The sequence below is a fragment of the Triturus cristatus genome, chromosome 2_1, assembly GCF_964204655.1.
Source record: "Triturus cristatus chromosome 2_1, aTriCri1.1, whole genome shotgun sequence".
NCBI lineage: Eukaryota > Metazoa > Chordata > Amphibia > Caudata > Salamandridae > Triturus > Triturus cristatus.
In genome coordinates, this window is record NC_140581.1 from 48,153,103 (window position 1) to 48,176,598 (window position 23,496).

A 23,496-nucleotide genomic window follows, 5' to 3' on the forward strand; every position below is an offset into this window, starting at 1 on the left:
TTATTTTGGCTGGACCTGGGTTGGGATTCTGGCCACAGATGATGACATCGGGGAGAGAGGTGTTCGGGAGCTAAAGGCAGCGATCAGCAAGTATGGAGGCTGTGTTGAGTTTTCTTTTATGTTACCCAGTGATTTCACTTATGGGACTGACAATTTGGATTTGATTATTAATGCAGTTAGCATGTCTACTTCACAAGTGATAATTCTCTACAGTACAGGGACATCTATGACACAATATTTGATGTACACCAAGTGGCAGACATTGCCTAAGAAAATTTGGATTGCATCAGTGTCTTTTTCCTTTTTGACTGAACTTAAATATGGAAAATATTTGAAAATGCTGAATGGTACACTGATATTTTCGTTTAAGAAAAATAACATATTAGGATTGAAGGATTTTCTCTACAATTTTAGCCCCACACAGTTTCCAGAGAGTGAAGTTCTGTTGGATCTTTGGCAGCAACAGTTTGAGTGCAGATTGATGGGTAGAGATCATTGGACTTATATTTACAGTGGCTATATACTTACTCGTCCCCGCTGTTCAGGAAATGAGACCATGAAGAGTTTTGACTCATCCGTCTATGATGTCTCAAACTTTAGATTCACTCATAGCATGTATACTGCTGTCTATGCGTTGGCACACGCCTTACATGACATGCTGTTTACTGACCCTAGACCAGAAACTGTTCTCACTAATGGGAGCCTAAATCCGGAAATCAGCTACAGGAAGGTAATGTGTCTTGTTAGATCAAGACAGCATTGATCCATTAATCTTTCTTTCAACTGATTGAACGTAGTTTGGTAGTTTGATATAATTGATATGTGCTCTTTTTACATGTTCTATTTTCTCAATTAAATAAATGTTTTCTGTGCCTGCTCTCTGTTCAGTTTATGACAAGTAGCCCGGGATGTGGTGAGCGTTTATCCTCCTATCAAGAACCTAAAGGCACAATATAGCATTGATGTATCTCTACTGAATTATGTCAAACTTCATCATTAATTGGTACTCAAGTGATCAACTCCTAGTGTTAGGAAAACTAATATTTATTTTTTTAGTTGCAGCAGACATAAAAGAAGTCAATGGTACCTATAAATACATGCCAGTAGAGAACTGTAGACTATTGAAACACTAGTTTGTTAATTATGAATAGCATTTCTCTTGCTTTGCTCTCCTCACTGCATGTGGGGCTTGTTTGTGGAGATTTGAGTTTTGGGATGATTGTTTGTATTATTTTGAGGTGATGCCCTCTGATACAGCAGAAATCAGTTTCAGTTCTGGTCAACACGCCCTCTGCCTATAAAGAATCCAGCCTGTTAATTTTTTAACTGCTTGTTCACTGCATCAGAATCATGCTGTATAATAAGTTTCACCAGGATTTAACTGACTATTGACTGTAAAACCACACCGTTTTTTACAGTTAGTTCAAGCTCCCTTCTTTGGAATCCTGATGATGATGTCATCTGTTTTCCCCCATAATTGATGTAAACAGCAGTCGGAGGATCTTGGCTTATGTTTCAGGGGATCACTGACATTCAATTCAATTCAAATAGACTTTATTCGGATTTCAAAAACCATCCATAAAAGCACAAAATAAATTTTAAAAATACACATATGATACTACAATTTTGGGCCACAACTTATCATTTACAAATATAATTTATAAAAACAGCAATGAGAACTCAAATGACCTTTATACTGTACAATGCATAAAACCACCTTAGATACAATATATAGCAGTGTATAGAAAAGGATAAATATGGGTATTATGAAGACAAGACAAATGCGTTATAACACATTAGGTTAGTGCAAATCATGTTTTAAAGTGCAAAGTGCGTATCTTGGTATAAAATTAATCAATTCTCAAGGACCTGCGTGAGCATACAATAGCATTAAGAAAATTGCTAACTCTAAAAATTAATTCATCAGATCCCAACATTAGAAAATGTCTATAAGCATGATTGAGGTCGGTCAAATCATGTTTTCTACAATAGGGGATTAAATAGTGCCTTGTAAACTTCATGTAAAAACCACAGCCAAAAATAAAGTGTAACATACTCTGGGTTCCACCATGGTCACAGGAGCAATTTAATTTTTCCAGATTTTTAATGTAACCCAATGGAAAGCAGATAAGATTAATAATACTCCGGTCCCTAAATCTGAAAAGTAAGGTCCTCTTCCATCTGCCCAGTTTTTTACGTAAATAGGGCTGTGGTAACATCGAGAATTCAAGGGATGATTCCTGGATTTGTAAATAATTGATAGTAGATTGTTTCACAGAATCTACTCTTTCCCACTCTTTATGGAAATGCTGATAGACTGCCCTTCTCACTAAATTTTTGTGGGAGCCATCGATCTGGTCAGGGTATGTAAAGAGATGACCATAGTTAACACTCATGAGGCTCTTTTCTACCGCATTAATCCAGGGAATTAAGTCGACATTCTCGCAATTCAGACAGTCCATAATAATCTCGCGGGACAAGGAAGCTGCCGGGTTTTTCCAGACCCTTAACCAAAACAGTGCGGGTCTGGCTCTTATAAAATCCTCAACATAATGTAGTTTTAATTCATTATGGCATACAGTGGTTGGTGCACTAATGACTCCCCCCAAAATTTTCCGGCAAAATCTGTTCTCTTCTCTCTGTAGTTCTGAACAGTTCGAAAACCCCCAGACTTCAGCCCCGTATGTGCCAGTTGGGAGGCATTGGCTCCGATAAATTTGTAATAAGCTGGAAACCACATCCGCCTGGCGCGGTTGGCGGAGAGAGATAACAGAGTTAATTGATTTTGAGAGTTTATTTCTCCCCATTGCAACGTGGGGTTGCCACGAGCCGCTATTAGAAAATAGCAGACCCAAATATGGGAAAGTGCAAGTGCTTTTTAAGGAGTTTTGACCTATCACAATCTTTGGGATTTTATAGTTTTTAGGACCACAGGTCATTATAAAAGATTTACTGAAATTAGTGCACAAACCTAAGTCAGACATGTAGTCGACGAATCCCGATATTAAAATACGCAGGGCGTTCGGAGTGCGGCCCATGAGTACCGCATCATCCGCGTAGAGTAACGCCGGGATTGGTTTCTTGTTAATCATAGGGACGTCTTTTGTCAGGTTACATAAAGAATGGGTTAATTCATTGATGTATAATATAAAAAGCAAGGGGGCCAGAACGCAGCCCTGTCTGACCCCCTTGCCTATTAAAATTTCGTTTGAGACCTCGCCTTCATTATTTATTCGGACGCGGGCCTTCAGGTTGCAATGGAGGTTGGCCAAAAAGTGGACTAGTGGTTCATCTAAGCCGTAGTTTAGAAGAATGGACCATAAGCGGGAACGGTTTACAAAATCAAATGCTGAGCTTAGGTCCATGAACCCAAAATACAGAGGGGATTGTTTAGCTCTTGTGTATTTAGCCATTATAAGGTTGAGGTTCAGACATTGTTCCACCGTGCCAAGTTTGCTCCTAAAGCCTAACTGGCAGCGGTGGATGATAGAATTGTCATCTGCCCATGTGCTAATTCTATCAAATAAAACCCTACCAAGGACCTTCAGGGTATTATCGATCAATGATATTGGTCGATAACACCCTGGGTCCAGCCTATTTCCCTTTTTGAAAATAGGTACAATAGTACTACTGGACCATGTCGAGGGGATAGATTTCTTACTCAAGTTGTTAAAAAGATTACAGAGTAAGGGGGCCCAGAAGCTAGTGTTGGATTTAATCTGGTCAATAGACAGGCCATCCGGGCCAGGTGCCTTGTTACCGGCACTATTTCCAATAGCTTCCTCTACCTCCTCTAGTGTTATGACTATGGTACTGTCTGGGAAATTATCCTCGGTATGATTTCCAACTTCCGCATATAGTTTCGAAAAGTGGGTGACCCATGAGTCTCCTGTGATATTGCAATTGATCGGGGTGATGTTACTTCCCAGGGCTCTCAAGTTCTTCACATCTCTCCAAAACCCAGTTGAGTCTTTTAGGGCAGCAGATTTCGTTAGATTATCCCAGTGACTTATTAAAAGCTCCTCAGTTCTAACTTTTAGTGCGTGTTTATATTTAGAGCGTAGTGAACTGACAAGGGACACATCTCGGGGTTTAACTGCCAAGGCCTTTCTGAGTTCTCTGTTGGCCCTCGAGCAATTAGTGTCGAACCATCTTTGATCGATTACATTGTGTCCTTTTGACGGTCTGGATATTGCCCTTTTTATAACTATGCATAAATCACAAAAAGACTTAATTATGTCAGGGCCACCGAATGCTAAACATTTGGAGATCAACAGAGGATTATTCCTGATCACAGTAGATAGGATCTCTTGGTTGTCGATCCCTCTCCAGACAATCCTGAGCCCATCTGTAGAGACAGTGATATTTTGGGCTCCTGTCTCATATGGGCCTATAGGTTTATTAATAGATTTAAGTTGGATTACTATGGGCAGATGATCGCTATATGGGCTACTAACAACCTCAGAACTAAATAACACTTCACTAAGGAGGGAAGAGGTAAACATATAATCAATCGTGGTTGAACTACCACGGCCAATGTAAGTAGGGGCCGGCTCAATTCCCTCAGGGGATCCACATAGGCTCATTACATCATCTAAATCCCTGCTATGTAATAAATCCAATAATTCAGCACCTCGTCTGCAAGGCGGGGATGTATGGTGGATGTGGGCATTAAAGTCTCCACCAACACAAATGCCATCGAATTGGCCAAACTTTTCTCCATTTGCAACTTCATCAATAAAATTAAACAGTTCCAAAAAAATTGGATTTGGATGGTTAGTAAAATCATTATTATAAAAGTTTATAAGACAAATTCTTAACCTTGCAACATATTTCACAGCTATCAGATGTTTACTGACCACATGTAAAGGTTCAATTTTCACGTCTTTAGAAACTTTTGCCCAGATGGATAGACCACCACTTGGTCGCCCCGAAACGGAGGGCAAAGCAGTAAGATTATGGCAGAAAAAACCCTCCAGTAATTGAGGACATGTGCACCATGTTTCCTGCAACATTACCACATCAAAGTGACTTATCCATGTAACCCATTCTTTAATTTTCATCTTGCTTGAAAGCCCAGCAATATTCCAACTAATGATACTAAGAGTATCAATTGGTGGAATAGTGGTGCGAGGAGGGTGGGCAATGGAAAAGTCGGGGCGTACTACATGGGGTGGAATTAATCCATCTGGACAGGACTCAGGAGTGTTTATAGATTTAGCCATTTCCAAAGGCATTGTACTAATAACCTTATCCGGTGTAATAGTAGAAGTTAATAGTGGTCAATCTAAGCTTCCTAATTCAGATAGAACAGAGAATCTGTTGGATAAAGGAATGGTATTAGAGGCCGTTTGAAATATTCTGTGTGGGGGCCTATAAAAGTGGCCCAATGGGTGAAGAGTTATGGCAGTCGATGTACTGGCATAGGTGTTGTGTGTGTCTAAAAAGAATCTTACAGAGCTCGGGTGTCGGAAGTTGATCACTATGCAGTCCCCACTGATATTTTTGTGTTGTGGGCCCACCCAGCTTACCCGGCGGGTTGATATAATCTCATTAGATATGTTCCATCTTGCCCCTTTATGTTTAGTCAGCCAATCAATGCATTTATTGTGCAATTGTGGCCATGACTCGCTTTGGTTTTCATTAAGGGCTGGTACACCAGCTAGCACAAGAACATATGGGCAGGCTTCTGGGGGTAAGTGAAGTGATGGTCCTAAGTTATTAGTGGTGCTATTTCTTACTGACGCACCTCTGCTTGTGCTTACACTCTCCGGTTTATTGCCTGTCCTATCTTTTCGGGTTACTGATGGAGTAATAGTAGGATTAGCGTCCGAGCTCATGATATTAGTAGTGGCTCTTCCTGCTGCTCCAAAAGAATCATAATTTGGGCCCTTAGTCAGTGCGGGTGGGATATTGGCTAAAATACTGCTAGATGAGACGGCTTTAACCGCTGTTAAGCTTTTAGTGTTACTATGGCCGGAGTCATCAGCAGTGGCCAAACCCCCTTCCCTCAGATCATTGCATAATGATTCTAACTTGTTCATAATTTTTTCACCCCGGGCGACATCCACACTCATAGTACCTTTCCTTTTAATTTCCTCTTTTTTTACAAGGGTTTCGATTTTGTCCAATCTTTTAAAAACAAGATTAAATTGCTTAGCTATTTGAATATCGACTTGCTTAAAAATGGTATCAACGATAGTTTCAATCAGATTGCCATTGACTTTGGGTTGGATATTGCGGTCAGTGTGCTCGGTCTGGGTACTGACCGAATTGTCAATAGTCTCATCACATGATATAGGGACCCCACAAATACCCTTATCCCGGGCAGGAGACTCTAGTCTACAGACAGAGACGGTGACGGTGGGTCTTCCCGCTCCTTCATCCGATGGTGAAAGTTGCGATGATAAGTCCTCAGTGGTGCCTGATAACACTATTTCACAGTCATTTCCTTTATTTTTGTTCCATAAACTTTGTGGGGTAGGTTGATTTCTGCAGTGACTTGGTTGTTTCCTTTTGTTTATGGTACATTTCACTGGGCCTCTCTTACGTTTCTCCCTTGTTGTTGTGTTGGGACGTGTTGTTTTATCTGGTGCGGATTCCACTAGTTGGTCAGTTACAGGTACAGTCACCAAACTGATTGTATCAGTAGTGGAAGTTGCAGTGTCAGTTTGGGCTGATGTTTTAATCACCGTTACTGTAGGGGAGAGAGGGAGACCCAAAGTAGGAGAATTGTTAAGGGACTGGGAGCATGACAAGGTAGTAGTAGGAAGTCCAAAGGACATCCTGCGTTCGGTGTCAGCAATCTCGTTGGTAAGCATGGTAAGGGCATTAGCCAATAATGCATCAATCGATGAGGGCAGCTCGATGGAGGTACCAGTAATGGCAGGTGTGGGCTTCATCGTGCGTTTCCCCATAGTTTGTATAAATACCTGTACGGCTTGGCGATGCAAGGGGGGGGCCCAGCCCAGCCTCGTCCTGCCCCGGACGGCCACAGACGGCCCGCCCTCTGCCCGGGCTCAGCCCGGTGACGCCCGCGCGCGTCCCGCGACGCGGGGGGAACCTCTGCTGAAGTAGCGCCTCCGGCGCGCTTTCCGGCGGATGTGGGCGGGTACTGGAGGGCTGCTGGGGACTGTAGTCCTCCTCCACAGCGGCCTCGATGTAGTGGGAGGCGGCGAGGGAGACTACTGGCGACTCTCTGTCCCCCAGCCCTGGAGCCCTGGAGCCAGGAAAGAGCTTTGGCGTGGCGCGGTGTTTGCTGTACTGACATATTATCGAGTCGAAAAATAATGTGACACACTCATATCATGTCAAAAATATAGTTGATATAAATATCATTTCCCTATACTTAAGGTAAGGACAAAAATATTGAAATTAAATATTGTTTCACACTAATATCATAAAACATGAAACACAATATCGTTTTTCAATAAATGCACAGTATAAAATAGTAAATCTTAAATATTTTAATACATAATGTTAATGTAAAGTATAGTAAATAAATGTAAGTAACTTTTAATAGTAATGGTAAACACAAATATACGTGTGTGTGCGTGTTTATATATACAGATATATATTAAATCACCAAATATTAAACAATACATATTAAATTATCTTAAATGTTTTGCACTTTTTAAAATTTGCAACTATAAAAAGCATATACATATATTTTAGAAACTCGCCTCATGCTCCTTGTATCCAGAAAGTCGATGCAAACCCAAAATTCAGTGCTTTTAATTCTTTATCCTGTGCCCCGCACTGCCGCCATTACGCGTTTCAGCCCTCTAAGGGCCTTGATCACATGACACGTTCAAAGTACGGTCGCTGCAATTTAAAGTGACAGTGCTAAATCACAAGACTATTCGTCATCATCGACATGGAAAAAAGCATGATGTGCATCAACACGCTCAGAAATATTTACCACATTGTGAAATTCATGAAACAAATGTGCAAATGACGCAAAAAGACGATTTAAATATCCGAAGAGTCCCCAATAGGACCAGTAAATAAATACTTGGTAAAATGGAAGACACCTTAAAAGATCATATGAATTAGCAGTTTAAAAGAGATTTACAACCTTAAAATATATATATAAATATATGTACAGTCATAAGAAATGCATAGCAAAAAAAAGTAATACTAATGTAAACAATTTATCATCATAATAGATGTAGCAGCATTGTTCTCTCCATACTGGTTTCCAATAGCACAATTGATGTTTATCTCCATATCAGAACAACGAAAGTGGAAACATTCAAGCCCAAGTGGGCTATAATTCAACCATTTCAAGTCTTTGATTAAAGTGTCAGTGCATATAAAGTGTCACAATTAAATATCTACAATCCCAATGTGCAAAATGTGCAAATGTCTATACAAGTTAGGTTAAAACTACAAATGTACTAAGTCAGCAGCGAGCATAAACAGTTATAAAGAATGGAGGATTGCCATATTAGAGGTGTGTATAAAAATCCTCACTGGAGTTCAACCCATTGGGTGTTTTACTATCCATCTCCAATATATATTTAGTTTCCAATTTTCTCAGTAATGCATCTCAGTTTCCACCCCTCTTCAAGGGGGGGGATCGAATCCACCACAAAATAACTCAACTCTTGTGATCTTTTGGCATGTGATTCTTCAAAATGGCAAGCAACAGGATAAGATGCTCTTATGTGCTGGAGTATTCTCTTGTGGACCTGGAGCCTAGTGCTACCCACATAGCGCAGGCCAGAGGAACACTCCAGCACATAGATCGCAAATTCCGTCTTGCATGGGAGTTTTTTGTCAATTCTTGTTGGCTTGCTTCTAAATGATGTGGTGTACTCAGTCTTGCTGACTCCGTGTTTACATGCTTTACACACTGCACATTTAATGAAACCTTTGCTGGCCTTATGCCATGATGTATTATTCATCACCTCGGGGCTGCTTTTGACCAATGAATTGATCATTGAATGAGCTTTTCTGAATGTTATGTTTGGTGATCGAGTCAAATTACCACCCAACACAGGATCATTTCTAACTAGCGCCCAGTTTTTATTGATAATCCCTCTTATAGTTTGATGTTGGTTACTATAAATTAGAATTAATCTAGAAGGTTGTAATGTCTCCATTGGATTTATATGGTCCATTGGAGTTTTACTGGCAAGTGCCTGCCCTCTGCCCTGTACGTTGGCTTTGGTCATAACTTTGTCCACCACTTTAAAAGTGTAACCCCGTCTAAGGAATCTCTCACGGCATTCATTCTGTGCTTTGAGGCACACAAAATCAGTACTGCGAACTTTTCTTATCCTCAGCATTTCCCCAAAAGGAATGCTATGGATTAGATGTGCTGAATGATGACTCGCTGCATGCAGCAGCGAGTTACCAGCTGTCGCTTTCCTATGCAGTCTCATGTGCAATTGTGTATTCTGCACTGAAATTTCAACATCAAAAAAACAAATTGGCTCTCTACTAATATATATATATATATATATATATATATATATATATATATATATATATATATATATATATATATATATCGTCAGTTTTCAGCCCAAGTGTTTGACTCTGGCGCTGCAATCGTAAGGGGCGGTGCGTTTCTTCCGGCAGAGCCACGCCGGTATTAATGAAACCTTGAATAAATCCGCCTCATTACTTCGGAAAACGAGTGAGTGCGTTCTTTACCTTGCTGAAAGGCGAGATTTGTTTCATATATACATACATATATATATATATATATTACCTACTGGCGGTCGCCATTAGGTAGGTATAGTTAGAACCTAGTTTCTATAGGAAAAGCATTTTTTGATTTGCTAATAACTTTGTCGTCGTTTGATGAATCTTCGCGAAATTCTCCAAACATAAGTCTATCCAGGTCAGCTCCTGTCCTGAAAGTTTGGGGGTGATTCGTCAAGTGGGGACTGAGAAAAAAGTGGGGGTCTCAAAATGCGTTTTCTCCATGTTAATTTCCATAGGAAATTTTGAGATGGGGTACAGCCCGAACTGGTGAACGGACTTTCCCCAAATTTGGCAAAAAGGTAGAGCTTGGTTCAGAAAGCGACCTTTTTTTAAATGAGGTAAATCCGTTCTGTAGTGTTTGAGAAATTAAAAAATAAGAGTCAAAAAATCAATTTCCCATAGGAAACTTTGGGCAACGCTACTGCTGAAAGGAATTATCCCAAATTTGGCAAAAAGATAGTGCTTGCTTCAGAAAGCGACCTTTTTTTTAAATGGTGTAAATCCGTTGAGTAGTTGCTGAGAAATTCAAAAAATAAAAGTTTTGATATCTAGGGTAGCGGTGGAGTCGCGAACCCTCCCGACCATGAGCTTCATTCTAATTGGCTGCCACGACCACGTGCTTCATTATAATTGGCTGTCAACACTCCAAACCAGGAAGTGTTGGCAGCCATCTTGTGACTCAAAAGAAGCGAGTCACCAGAAAACAGAGAAACAAAGATATAAAACAAGAGAAGGGGGCAGGGTAGAAACCCCCTGACGTCCTAGGTCTGCTCAGGGGGTCCCAGAAGGACCCCCAGGTCCCAAAAAAGCTTTTTTTTTTTAAAACAATGTTGGCGCAATTTGTGCTGGGGTCACAAATTCTGCCAAATTTGTGAAAAAGCAATGAAGCACGGGATCCCACTTTCTATTTTAATGAGGCCCCCGGGGGGCTAGGGCCCGGGGGCATTCTTATAAAATAATAGCGGGGGCCCGTGCTGGCCACCAAGTCTGCGGGGCTTCACTCATGTTGGGAGGGGGGGCATGCGGCCCTGCTCCTGGAGCCCGGCTCCTGCAGTGTCCCGGGGTGCCCACCCCCGGGACAGTGCTGATTGCTATGACAGGGCAGGAGCCACACGGCTTCCGCCCTGTCATAGCAAACTTGATTTGGATTTTAGAAGCAATAGCTGGGGAACCTGCTCCCGCTTCCAAAATCCAAAGCTGATTGCTTTACCACACGGTGTGGTGCATGTCAGCAGCTCCCCAGTTTACCAGCGATAGCAGCCTCAAAAAGCATCGTCACGGATGACCCCGGCAAATATTGCTAATGAGATGGAGAGTAGGTGTACCCATGCAAAGAGCAGCGAGCACATCATTTTGCAAGTTTCTCAACCACCAGCAAGATCGTCGAATAGAGTACAAAACAGGCGATATGGTGTGTTAGTAGCAGGAAGTTTACACCTGCTCTGAGCTGGTGTAAAGTCGGACTACAACCTAAAAGATGAAAGGGAGCCCAGCCCAGAGCCACACCGGAACAGATGCAATGGAGCCAACGATCATGCAGCACGGAGACCCAACACTGCTCTGACACCCCCCGCCACCAGCCCCCTGTCCCCCATATCTCCCTCACCCCCTCCCCACAAACGAATGTGACAGCAGCATTAGGACATCTGGAACGTGAGAAATTTGTTGATGTCGCACAATTAGAAAATTAAGAACATGCATGTGAGGTTGGACAAATAAGAATCATGGTCATGTATGGATTTACATATAAAACATTTTATTTAATCAAAACAACAACAAATAAAACTAGGTACAGCCATAGCGAGTCATCCCTGGACCATTTGTGAATCACAGCCTGCAAGAAAAAAAGCAAAATAAGATTGTGCGTCATGCGTCCATCAAAGGTGAGAGAGAGAGAGGAAGTGAGAGAGAAAGAAAGAGTGAGAGAGAGGAAGACAGAGAAAAAGAGAAAGAGTGAGAGCGAGAGGAAGAGAGAGAGAAAGAGAGAAAGAGTGAGATACAAGCAAGAGAAAGAGAAAGAGAGAAACAGTGTGAGATAGAGGAAGAGAGAGAGAGAAAGTGAGACAGAGAGGTAGAGAGAGAGAAAGAGAAAGAATGAGAGAGAGAGGATGAGACAGAGAAAGAGTGTGAGAGAGAGAAATGGCGAGATAGAGAGTGAGAGAGAGAGAAAGAGTGTGAGTGACAGAAAGGAAGAGATGGAGAGGGATAGTGAGTGTTGACACTGTGAAGAAAATCCTCACAGCTCACCTTTCTGCCACCGGTGTGTCTCCAACCACGTGCCGGGATATAGGGCAGCCCTCAAGCTTAGTCATCTGAAACATAGTATGGAATCAGTAATGGCAGAGTACATACAACTGCGTGCCTAAATCGCTATCCCGCTTTTCTGTATGCAGGCTACTGTACCCCATCCACTTCCACTGCCCAGAGGTGTGTGCCAGCCACTGCGCACCTAGGTTGCTGCATCCCATCCACTTCCACTGCCCAGAGGTGTCTGCCCGCTGCTGTACACCCAGGCTGCTGCACCCCATCCACTCCCACTGTCCATAGGTGTCTGCCTGCCGTTGTGCACCCAGGCTGCTGCACCCCATCCACTCCCACTAGCCAGCGGTGTCTGACAGCCTCTGCGCACTCAGGCTGCTGTACCCCATGCACTCCCACTGCCCGGAGGTAACTGCCCGCTGCTGCGCACCCAGGCTTCTGAACCCCATCCACTCCCACTGCCCAGGGGTGACTGCCTGCCACTGCGCAAACAAGCCTCTCTGGTCATCTTCCGCCACTGGCGTGTGACGAAGAGGGTCCACCACGTGCCGAAGCAATCTCCTCACCCATTGTGTACACGTGGTAAAGCCGAGCTCACAATTCAGGGTGAGTGTTGATTGCAGGATGGCCACGCATCATCGCAGGCCTGCTAGACAAAAAGCAAGATATGATTGTGCGTCATGAGTCCATCAAAGGAGAGAGAGAGAGAAAGAGTGAGAGAGAGGAAGAGAGAGAAAGAAAGAAAGAAAGCAAGAAAGAAAGAAAGCAAGAAAGAAAGAAAGAAAGAAAGAAAGAAAGAAAGAAAGAAAGAAAGAAAGAAAGAAAGAAAGAGTGAGAGGAAGACAGGGAGTAAGAGTGAGAGAGAGGAAGAGAGAGAGAAAGAGAGAAAAAGTGTGAGAAAAAGGGAGAGAGAAACAGAGGAAGAGTGAGAGAGAGAGAAAGAGAGAGAGGAAGCGTGAGAGAGGAAGAGAGAGAGAAAAAGAGAAACAGTGTGAGAGAGAGGAAGAGATAGAGTGAGAGAGAGAGGAAGAGAGAGAGAAAGAGTGTGAGGGAGAGAAAGGAAGAGATGTAGAGGGACAGTGAGTGCCCACACTGTGGACAAAACTCTCACAGCTCACCTTTCCGCCACTGGTGTGTCTCCAACCACGTGCCAGGACATAGTGGAGCCCTCATGCTTACTCATCTGAAACGTAGTATGGAATCAGTAATGGTAGAGTACATACAACTGCGCACGCCTAAATCACTGTCCCACCGCTGCGCACCCAGGCTGTTGCACCCCATCCACTTCCACTGCCCGTAGGTGACTGCCTCCGGCAATCCACTGAGGCTGCTGCACCCCATGCACTACCACTACCAGGAGGTGACTGCACGCCGCTGCGCAAACAAGCCTCTCTGCTCACCTTTCACAACCAGCTTGCAGAAAAGAGGGCCTACTACGTGCCACTACAAGCCCCAAGCCCGGGCCCGCGGGCATGGCACCCTCCATATCATGCAGCCCTCCAGGTTTCACATTTGGTGCTGAGTCTTGATTTCACAATGGCAGAGAACATACCAGTGCACTATTTTTTTTTTCATTGCAGGTTACACACCCGCTCAGCCCTTGTGGTGCCACTAACTCAGTGACAGCGAGACGACGCCACATGATGGTAGCCCTGCGCTGTGTGATGGCTCAGGCCTACACTGCGGCCCAGGAGGGCACACAAAACCTGAGCTGTCCAGACCGCCAGGACGGGCCATCACCGCAGGCTGCACACCTGCTCAGTAGTTACGGTGCCCTTACCTCATTGGACCGAAAGTCACCGTCCCGTGCCAGTGTGCCTGTGCCAGCCGCAGTGCATTCGGTGTGAGCAACTCTAAAATGGCATAGAGCACGTGCGCCCTGTCTTTTTTATTGGCAGGGGCACGTGTCCTGTGACTTCTGTGCTGAATGGGTGTGGTGTGGGTATATACCAGCTGTGAGGGAGTGGCTGTGGCTTACTGACAACTAGGCCTGTGACCAGCAGATCACTGCAATGAAACCTGGGCCATGTAGAGTTGTTGTCCTTCCCTGTAAGCGTAAGCGGAGTGGGCTGGCCTGGCGTATGCCAGTCCTGCATGAGGCTGTGAAGTATGACTCCGGAGCTATGGGCATGGCTCCGTTGTGAGCTGCATGAGGATGCAACTAGTGCGGGTGTCCGTGTTGTAGTGCTGCCGTCACCCGGGTCGCAAGAGCCAATGTGTCACTCTGTGAGCCAAGTCCCACAACATGGCCAACATGGAAGGTACGGGGAATCACTGACCCTACATTCATCCATAGTTCCACACATGAAAGATGGTGGCCATGACACATCTGTGTGAATATGAATGTTTATTGCACATTCAGTGGAGTTTTGCAGCTGTAGCAATACAGGGCCATGGAAAGTTCAAGTTCCAGTTTTTGGCACATGGAGGGCAGTGAATTAGAGCCAAGCTTGTGTTCAAGGTTAGGCTGCGCCAACATATGTAGTTATACAATCACTCCGCCAATCCCCAAGCACTTATAAATTCACTATACACTCTCCTTGCAGTACTCTAATGATCCAGTCTCTACGTACGTACTTGTACAATGACTGAGACAAAGTTACATAGCCAAAGTTTTCTCCCACTGCCAGAGGTATCATGATTGCATACGCTGTCCACAGCACAATGTAATGTGGTAGGGCCCAGGGGCAGCATCTTGCATACATAATGAACACACGGACACAGATTGATAGTGGAACTGGGTACGAGCTTGTGTGCTTTACTCCTTTTTTCTTTTCTATTTTTTTTTTTGTCCTCATTGTGCAATACCGGGTTTTTGAGATTTTTCAGGGATCTCTTGACATTTGGATAGCTCTCTTTCGTGACTCCCATTATAGAGAGTTGTCAAGGATGCTGTATCTCTTTGACCCTTTTATGGAAGGTGTGTGGAGCTAGCCATTCAGGCTACTCTAGTCGTCAAGACTTCAGGTGTATTGTTATTGCATAATCATTGGACCCATGTTGAAACAACCTATAGTTTAACTGGTCGAAACATTTTGTTGTTCCCAAATTTCCCAGAATTTGAATCTTTTGTTGGCCCTCCCGCTCCTATCTAGTTTTGAAATCCTATGTACAGTATTTACCCACCCCATATGTGAGGGGGTGGCAGATCTTAACCAATTCACACATATTTCCCTCCTGGCAAGAAGAATTAAGATAAAGAGCAGATTTTCTTGCTCTTTCGTTAATTTAACAAGTTTTGCCCCTTCTTCTCTAACCCCAAATATAACCAGATGGGTACTTACATCAACTGGATATTTAAATACCTTCTCCAGGGTTTTGGACACCTCTCTCCAGAAGACATCAATCTGGGGGCACTGCCGAAACATATGCAATTCGTCTGCTTCAACTTCATCACATTTCGGACATTTTTTCGGAATTGAATTTTTGAATTTCGAAAGCTTTTTCGGCGTCCAATACGCTCTATGAAGAGTGAACAGATGATTTCTTCTTAAGGCAGCAGATTTTATAACACCCCAGCATTTCCCCATAAATACTTGCCATAGGTTTTCTCTAATGTCTTGAGGTTGTCTTCTCCTGTTTCTATAAGCATCAAATACCATAAGGAGACTTCTTTCTTATGAGCTCCGATATTAAACATTTTGAGCTCCGTTTCTCTGTCTCCTTCATAGGGTTCCGTCAGGGTCTTGATCCAGCTGGATAGTTGATAAAACTTGAATTTAGATAGAGAGCCTCCCATGATGTTATTCAGGAGGGACCAGCTTATGATGTGATCCTGTTTTATCAGTTGCCCCCATCTAGTAACCCCATTTAGTAAGAGAGGAGTTGAAAGACTATCTTGGAGGCATTCCGGCGTGCCAGGGGACTCCCATATCGGGGCATATTCACTGTAGTAGGGGATTTTAGTTGATTTTCTTATTTGTGTCCACAGTTTGACTGCGGATAGGAGGACCTTTAGTTTTATTTTTTTGTAAAATTATGGGTGGCCAAATTTGTATAAAAAGTTTCCCACAGGTCTCGTTATGGCTTGCAAGTGAGGTGGATAAGATTCGTAGTCTTTTAATAAGATTCTTGCATATTTAAACTGGAAGGCCCGACAGTATTGCAATAGGTCTGGACTAGCTATACCCCCTTGGTCTTTCTTCTTTCTAAGTTTATTCCATGCAATTCGAGGGGATTTATTGGCCCAAATAAAGGAGTTTAGCTCTCCCTGCAGTTTCTTTATTGATGTTCTATCAAACTCTAACGGGATCATGCTAAAGATATAAGTGAATTTCGGTAGTATCGTCATTTTGATGATGTTTGACCTTCCCATAAAAGTTGACGGCAAACCACTCCAGGTTTTTAGAAGCTTTCTAGTTTCGCTAAGGAGCCTTTTAAAATTTACTTCCGCAATTTTATTTATATCAGTAATTATGTCTAGCCCTAGATATCTTATTTTTGTTTTTATCAAGGGGTGATTATTGGTGCAGTTCCACACCATAATTTCAGATTTTGCTTGGTTGACCGTATATCCAGAAAGTGCTCCAAACTGATTAATAGAAGCCTCAATGTCAGGAAGAGATGTTAAAAAATTATCAGTAAAGATCATCAAGTCATCTGCAAGAAGGGCAACTTTTTTGTCCATCCATTATAAGAGAACGGGGATATATTAGAGTTGTTCATTAATTTCGTTGCTAAGGGTTCTATATACAGATTGAAAAGAAGGGGCGACAGAGGGCAGCCCTGTCTAGTTCCTCTCGTAATTTGTATCTTATTTGAGAGGCTGTTGTTGACTAGGACTCTAGCTGAGGGGTTTTTATATATTAATTTAATTGAATCTTGAAAGTTGTCTCCGAGTTTATATCTGCTCAAAACCGCGTTCAAATATGCCCAGTTAACCCTATCAAACGCCTTGGCTGCGTCCAAGGTGAGGATAGCTAGTGGAAGTTTTTCATGAGTTGCTATGTCTATGGCTGCAGTGAGTTCCTGAGTTAGTTCTTGGATTTGTCTGCCCTTCATAAAACCCTTCTGGTTGTTGTCGATTAGGGGGTTGACTACTTTAGTCAATCTTGTTATTAAGATTTGAGTATAAATTTTGTAGTCACAGTTTAGAAGGGATATGGGCCTATATGATTCACACTGGTCTGGGTTTTTTCCGGGTTTCAAGATAATACTAATAATAGATTCATTCCATGAAGTCGGGAGATTCTTTTTGTTGATGAAAATGTCATTCATTAATTCAGTGAGATGTGGAGTTAGAGCTTTGCTTAGTGACTGATAGAATTCGTTTGGTAAGGCGTCTGGCCCGGGTGCTTTTCCCCTTTTAAGATTCCTAATAGCTTCTATGACCTCTTCTTCATTTATTTTCTTGTTTATTTCTATCCTCTCTTGCTCGCTGATAGAGGGAAGGTCTATAGAGTCTAAATAGTCTTGGGTTTGGGCCTCAGTCGCATAGCAGTCCTCTTTATAAAGACTACTGAAGACATTTTGGAATTCTTCTCTGATTTCATCGTCTTCTATTGTTAATATTCCCGATTGGCCCTTACATATCTTGGGTATCTTGTTTCTAGTTTGTTCAGTTTTTAGTTTCCATGCTAGCAGTTTCCCGCAGCCTTCCCCATACTCGTGTTGTGAAAGTTTGCTCATCTCCCATTTCTCTTTTAGTTTAATCTCTATGTGGTCAGCTAGATTTATCTTTTTTTGGGTCCTTTCCATTATCAATTGCGCTCTATTTGAGACTGAGGCTTCTTCTGCCAATTTGGTATCAATAGTTTTTAATTCATCCTCCATACGTTTAATCTTGGATTTGCTCGTTTTGGTTTTCCAGGCTGCAATGTTTAAAATTTTCACTCTCATAACTGCTTTATAAGTGTCCCAGACTATTTGTGGCGACATCTCCATTTTGTTGATCTTAAAAAATTCTGTTGTTTCGGTCATGAGATGATCTATGCTCTGGTTATCCAGAAAGATTGTGCGATCTACTGTCCAGCGCACTGGAACGCTGTTTTTTTTCACCTGTAAGTCCAGGGCTATTGCTGAATGGTCGGATAAATGTGCCGGAATGTGATCTACTCGAGTAATATTTGGCCCTAGACTGGAATCAAGAAGAAGGAAATCGATTCAGGAGGAGTGGCCCAGTCTTTTATTGTGGAAAGTGGATCTCTTTTTCCGGGTTTTTTTTCTCTCCAGATATCCACTAAACCAAGATCTTTTATGCTCAATGATAACAATTGTCTCATGTTTGGTAGATTTAGTTCTTTCCTTGGAGGATACCTGTTGAGTTTTGGATCTAAAATGATGTTAAAGTCCCCCCCCCCAAATTATGGGGGCTGTTGATGATAATAGCTGAGTGTAGAGATTTTGCAGAGGTTCAGAGTCATCACAATTGGGACCATATTATCCAACTATTGTAAATGAATTACCTTGTAATTTTATGTTAGCTACAGCCCATCTCCCTTGTTTGTCAACTATACTCGCTGTGACAGATACTTTAGCAGCTGTTTTAAATAAAATAATAACTCCCTTTGTATTACAATTCTGGCCCGTGCAAACGTATGAATCTATCCATCTAAGGTTTTTTATAATGTCTGCCCATTCTTCCTTCAGCAAATGAGTTTCTTGAAGGATAAAAATATTACACTCGGACAATTTTAAATACTCTAGTATCACCCTTCTTCGATTTTTACTCCTAAGGCCATTAACATTCCAGGAACATTTTTTTACAGTCAAAGAATCATCCATGAGATGCTGCTTTTTTCTTTTGTGCTGGGCGAAATTTCTATTGCACTTAGATCCCCTTCCATCTTCTTGACACACGGACACAGATTGATAGTGGAACTGGGTACGAGCTTGTGTGCTTTACTCCTTTTTATTACCAGGGTCACATGTCCAGTGACGTCTGTGCTGGATGCGTGTGGGGTGAGTGTAAACCAGCCCTCCGGGAATGCTTGGTCCTGGTAACAAGTACAATCCCCAAGCACTTATAAATTCACTATACACTCTCCTTGCAGTACTCTAATGATCCAGTCTCTACGTACGTACTTGTACAATGACTGAGACAAAGTTACATAACAAAAGTTTTCTCCCACTGCCAGAGGTATCATGGTTGCATATGCTGTCCACAGCACAATGTAATGTGGTAGGGCTCAGGGGCAGCATGTTGCATACATAAACACACGGACACAGATTGATAGTGGAACTGGGTAAGGGGCTTGTGTGCTTTACTCCTTTTTATTACCAGGGTCACATGTCCAGTGACGTCTGTGCTGGATGCGTGTGGGGTGAGTGTAAGCCAGCCTTCCGGGAATGGTTGGTCCTGGTAACAAGTACAACAAGAATCATCGGATCACACATAGAGATTCAATCATAAAGGGTCCATGACTTGTGCTGCACTAAGTTAGGGGCAGCAGATGTGAAGTAATACACAAAAGATTCCATCATAAAGGGTTCATGACTTGTGGTTCACTGAGGTAGGGGCAGCAGATCTGAAATCATACACAAAAGATTCTATCATAAAGGGTCCATGAGTTGTGGTGCACTGAGGTAGGGGCATCAGAAGCATTCCGCGTGTGCACAGCTAGCGATGATGCGTGGTCTGGGAGGGCCGCACTGGTAGCAATGTCTGTTGCCTACTGGACGGCGTCATCTGCAATCGCAACTCAATCTAAATTGTGAGCCCTGCAGTCCGCAATGTAGATGGAAGGCAGTAGTGAGCAGAGACATCGAGGAATGCTTTTTGTCTGCAATTAATAAATCATGTCTCAATGTAAATTGTGAGCTCTGCTGACCGCAGTGTAGGTAACAAAAGATGAAATATGTATGGAATACATTGTTGAATACATTGTCAAAATGTTTAGGTTTCGGGGATGTTATAGTTAGTTGCCTACTGGACTCTGAAATTAATGAATCAAGACTGATTTTGAATTGTGAGCCCTGCTGACCACATTGTAGTTCAGAGGCAGCGGTCAGCAAAGGCCCACAGCCACATGGTATTGACTTTAGCTGCACAGATTGGGAGCATTTGGTTTTCTTAACCAATTATAGTCTCTTACACAATTTGCATCGGTACAAATGTTGAATTGTGAGCCCTGCTGACTGCAGTGTAGACCGGAAGCAGTGGTCAGGAAGGGCCCACAGCCACCTGGTGTTGACTTGAGCTGTATAGATTAGTGGTAGGTGTGGCGCTCAGCGTGTGCGTAGCCAGCGATGATGTGTGGTGTGGGCGGGCCGCACTGGAAGCAAAGTCTCTTGCCTACTTGACTGCTTCATCTGGAATCGAGACCCCATCTGAATTGTGAGTAGTCCTGGGTGGTAAATTCCGTTCTGCTCGCGGAACTGGCGGAATTTGGGTAATTTTGCGTTCCGCGGAGAACGCGGAATTGCCCAAAATTCTGCTATCCGCGGCTTAGTGGAATTTTTTGCTTGTTCTCACTTTCAAAATGTGTTTTCGCAAGATATTTCTCCCTGAGCGCGCAAATAGTGTTTGCGAACAGGAAAAAAACATCACGAACGGGCGGAACAAGCATTTTCTGGAGCTTTGCATAGCACGATTATGGAAATTACGCACACCCCTAATTGTGAGCCCTGCTGTCTGCAGTGTAGATCGAAGGCAGTAGTCAGCAGAGACATCGAGGAATGCTTTTTGTGACTTCCTCTTGAGAAAATCCAACGACATAGAGTACAGTTCACTCAGCAATAAATAAATCAAAACTGAATTCGAACTGTGAGCTCTGCTGTCCGCAGTATAGGCTGCCATTCAGTGTTCCTTTGGACTTGCAAGATGAATTTGGTCATTGTACTAAAGCTATAATTGATATAAAAAAGTTCTTGAAGCAAGGATACTAAAAGGATATTATTTAGGTTTCGAAGATGTTGTAGTTAGTTGCCTACTGGACTCTGTAATTAATTAATCAAGACTCAATTTTAATTGTGAGCCCTGTTGACCGCAGTGTAGGCCAGAGACAGCGTTCAGCAAGGGCCCACAGCCACGTGGCATTGAGTTGAGCTGCACACTTAGTGGCACCTGATGCAACTTGCATGTGCGGAGCCTGCAATGATTCTGCCTTAATAAGGCTACTTGGCAATGACTTGTGGTGCATTGAGTTAGTGGCACCTGAAGAAACTAGTGTGTGCGCATCCTGCGATGATGCGTGGTCCGGGTGGGCCGCACTGGTAGCAATGTCTTTTGTCTAATGAATTCTGCCTGAGTAGGGCCACCTGGTGGTGACTTGTGGTGCACTGAGTTAGTGGCACCTGAAGCACTCAGCGTGTGCGCACCCTGTGATGATGCATGGTCCAGGCGGACCGCATTGGTAGCAATGACTTTTGTATAATTATTTCTGCCTTAATAAGGCCACGTGGCGTTGGCTTGTGGTGCACTAAGTTAGTGGTACCTCTGGCACTCAGCGTGTACGCAGCCTGCGATGATGCGTGGTCCGAGTGGGCCGCACTGGGAGCAATGTGTCTTGCCTACTGGACTGCGTCATCTGCAGTCGCCACTCCATCTGAATTGTGAGCAATGCTGTCCGCAGTGTAGTTTGAAGGCAGTAGTCTGTACAGACATAAGTCTGCGGTGCTGTGCCGCTGTGTTCGCAGTGGGCCTGTGTCGAGGAGGCCGGCGGACATGGCAGCTGCCACATGTCAGGGTGTGGGCCGCTGCTCTGGCAGATGCGTTGGCCTTCACACAAGTGAACCACGCCCAGAGCCCCGGCCTATTTAGTCACACTTCTTCGCTGGAGAGGTGTATGTTGGACCAGCCCACTGCACTTCCGCCTACAGGGGATGACGATACAGGTACATGACCGAGATCTTCCCCACTGCCTGAGGTAACATGGTTGCGTCCACTGTCCACAACACTGCAAGCACCAGCAGTATATGTACACATGGAGAGGTTTGTGCTCTGCATAGTGAGGTCTGTCCAGCACATCACCGCTACACTTGGTATTGTGTGGATTATTATTGGTGGGTGACTTGCGTCCTTTACACATGTTTGGTTGCGACATCTCCCAACATTCAGTTACTGTGTGGCTGAGGGGCCATGCCATTTTTGGAAAGTCTGCTGTCCTGTTGTGTGCTGCCTTGTGATAGTAGGGGGGTGATCCGGGGGAGGTCCTGAGGGTGGTGGCAGTGGGTTTTGTGGCCTTCTTGAGGTTCGGAGGTGCATGATCAGTAGCTCAATGACATGTGTTGGTTTTCAGATGTGATTCTGAGCTGGGCTCCCTTTCACACTGTAGGTAGTCATCCTACTTTACACCAGTAAAAGGAAGATGTTACATTCCTACTGCTAACACAGCTTATCACCTGTTTTTGAATCGCACCGCAGATTTGACTGCTTGTTGAAAATATCGGGAAGTGGTGTTTTTGTTTTATTTTTGCACAGGAACGCCTATTCTGCATATTATTAGCATTAGTTGTTGCTCTCATTTGTGGCAACTTTTTTGCAGAAGCTATTGCTAGAAAACTGGTGATATTGGCTGTTTTCAACAGGTTGAGAATGGAATGATAATTTAAAATAACAAAAAAAACTATAGGTTTAATGAACATTATAATTAGAAATTAGCATTTAAAAAACCTTTGAAATTCACTGAAAAATCCATAGGTTTCAGGGACGTTATAGTTAGAAATTAGCATTTAAAAAACCTTAGAAATTCACTGAAAAAACCATAGGTTTCAGGGACGTTATAGTTAGTTGGACATTTCACTCATACAAAACCAGAGAAATTCGAACGTTATAGTTAGTAGAGCTAACTATAACTCACGCCCCCGCAATGCACTGCTGATGACGTCATATATTAAATCATTCATGACATGATCAGTGACATCACTGATGACATCACTGATGACATCTCAAATGATATCACTGATGATATCATCCACGTGATAATCTGATGCACCTCCTCACACCCTAATATAACCTTTGATACACCCACTCTTAAAATACAGACTACCATTTTCGAAACCATAGACATATCAATAGCAGTTTCTATATACCTACTGACTAATTCCTAGCTATACACACACATTCATTCATTCACCCATACAGTTACTCATGCATGCAGTCACTCATCAAAACAGCACTATTATATGTACTCATACACCTATACAAACACTCATACACCATCACTCATCCATAGAGTTATTGACACACCTAGCTTGACATGTAAAGAATCAATAACACTACAAATTACTCACCTAGAGTTATACATTCACTATCTAACCTATTCATACAGATCCTAACATATAATTACTCTCTTATGCAATCACTGACACAAGCACACACTCATTTATACTCCCACTCTCACAATTACTCACTCTCACATATAGTCATTTATATACTCCAACACTCACTTATACTGCCTTTCACATATGTAGTTACTCACACATATACTAGTGAGACATACATTCACTCACTAACACACTGATACATACACTCATTCACCTATACAGCTATTTCTACATGCACTAGTGAAGCCATACACCCAGTAAATTATCAACTCACACATGTAGGCAGAAAGTCACACACCGCCCACCCACCCACAC

General features: G+C 43.0%; 1 protein-coding gene across 1 annotated transcript in view; it reads left to right on the top strand.

Annotated features, from left to right (window-relative positions):
* Positions 1–556: 556 nt before the first annotated feature.
* Positions 557–23,496, top strand: part of LOC146863702 (vomeronasal type-2 receptor 26-like) — a 230,811-nt gene continuing 207,871 nt past the window's right edge. The window contains exons 1-2 of the mRNA XM_085636657.1: positions 557–685; positions 11,731–11,745. Of these exons, the coding sequence (XP_085492783.1) occupies positions 557–685; positions 11,731–11,745 (144 nt within the window). The remainder of the gene's footprint in view (positions 686–11,730; positions 11,746–23,496) is intronic.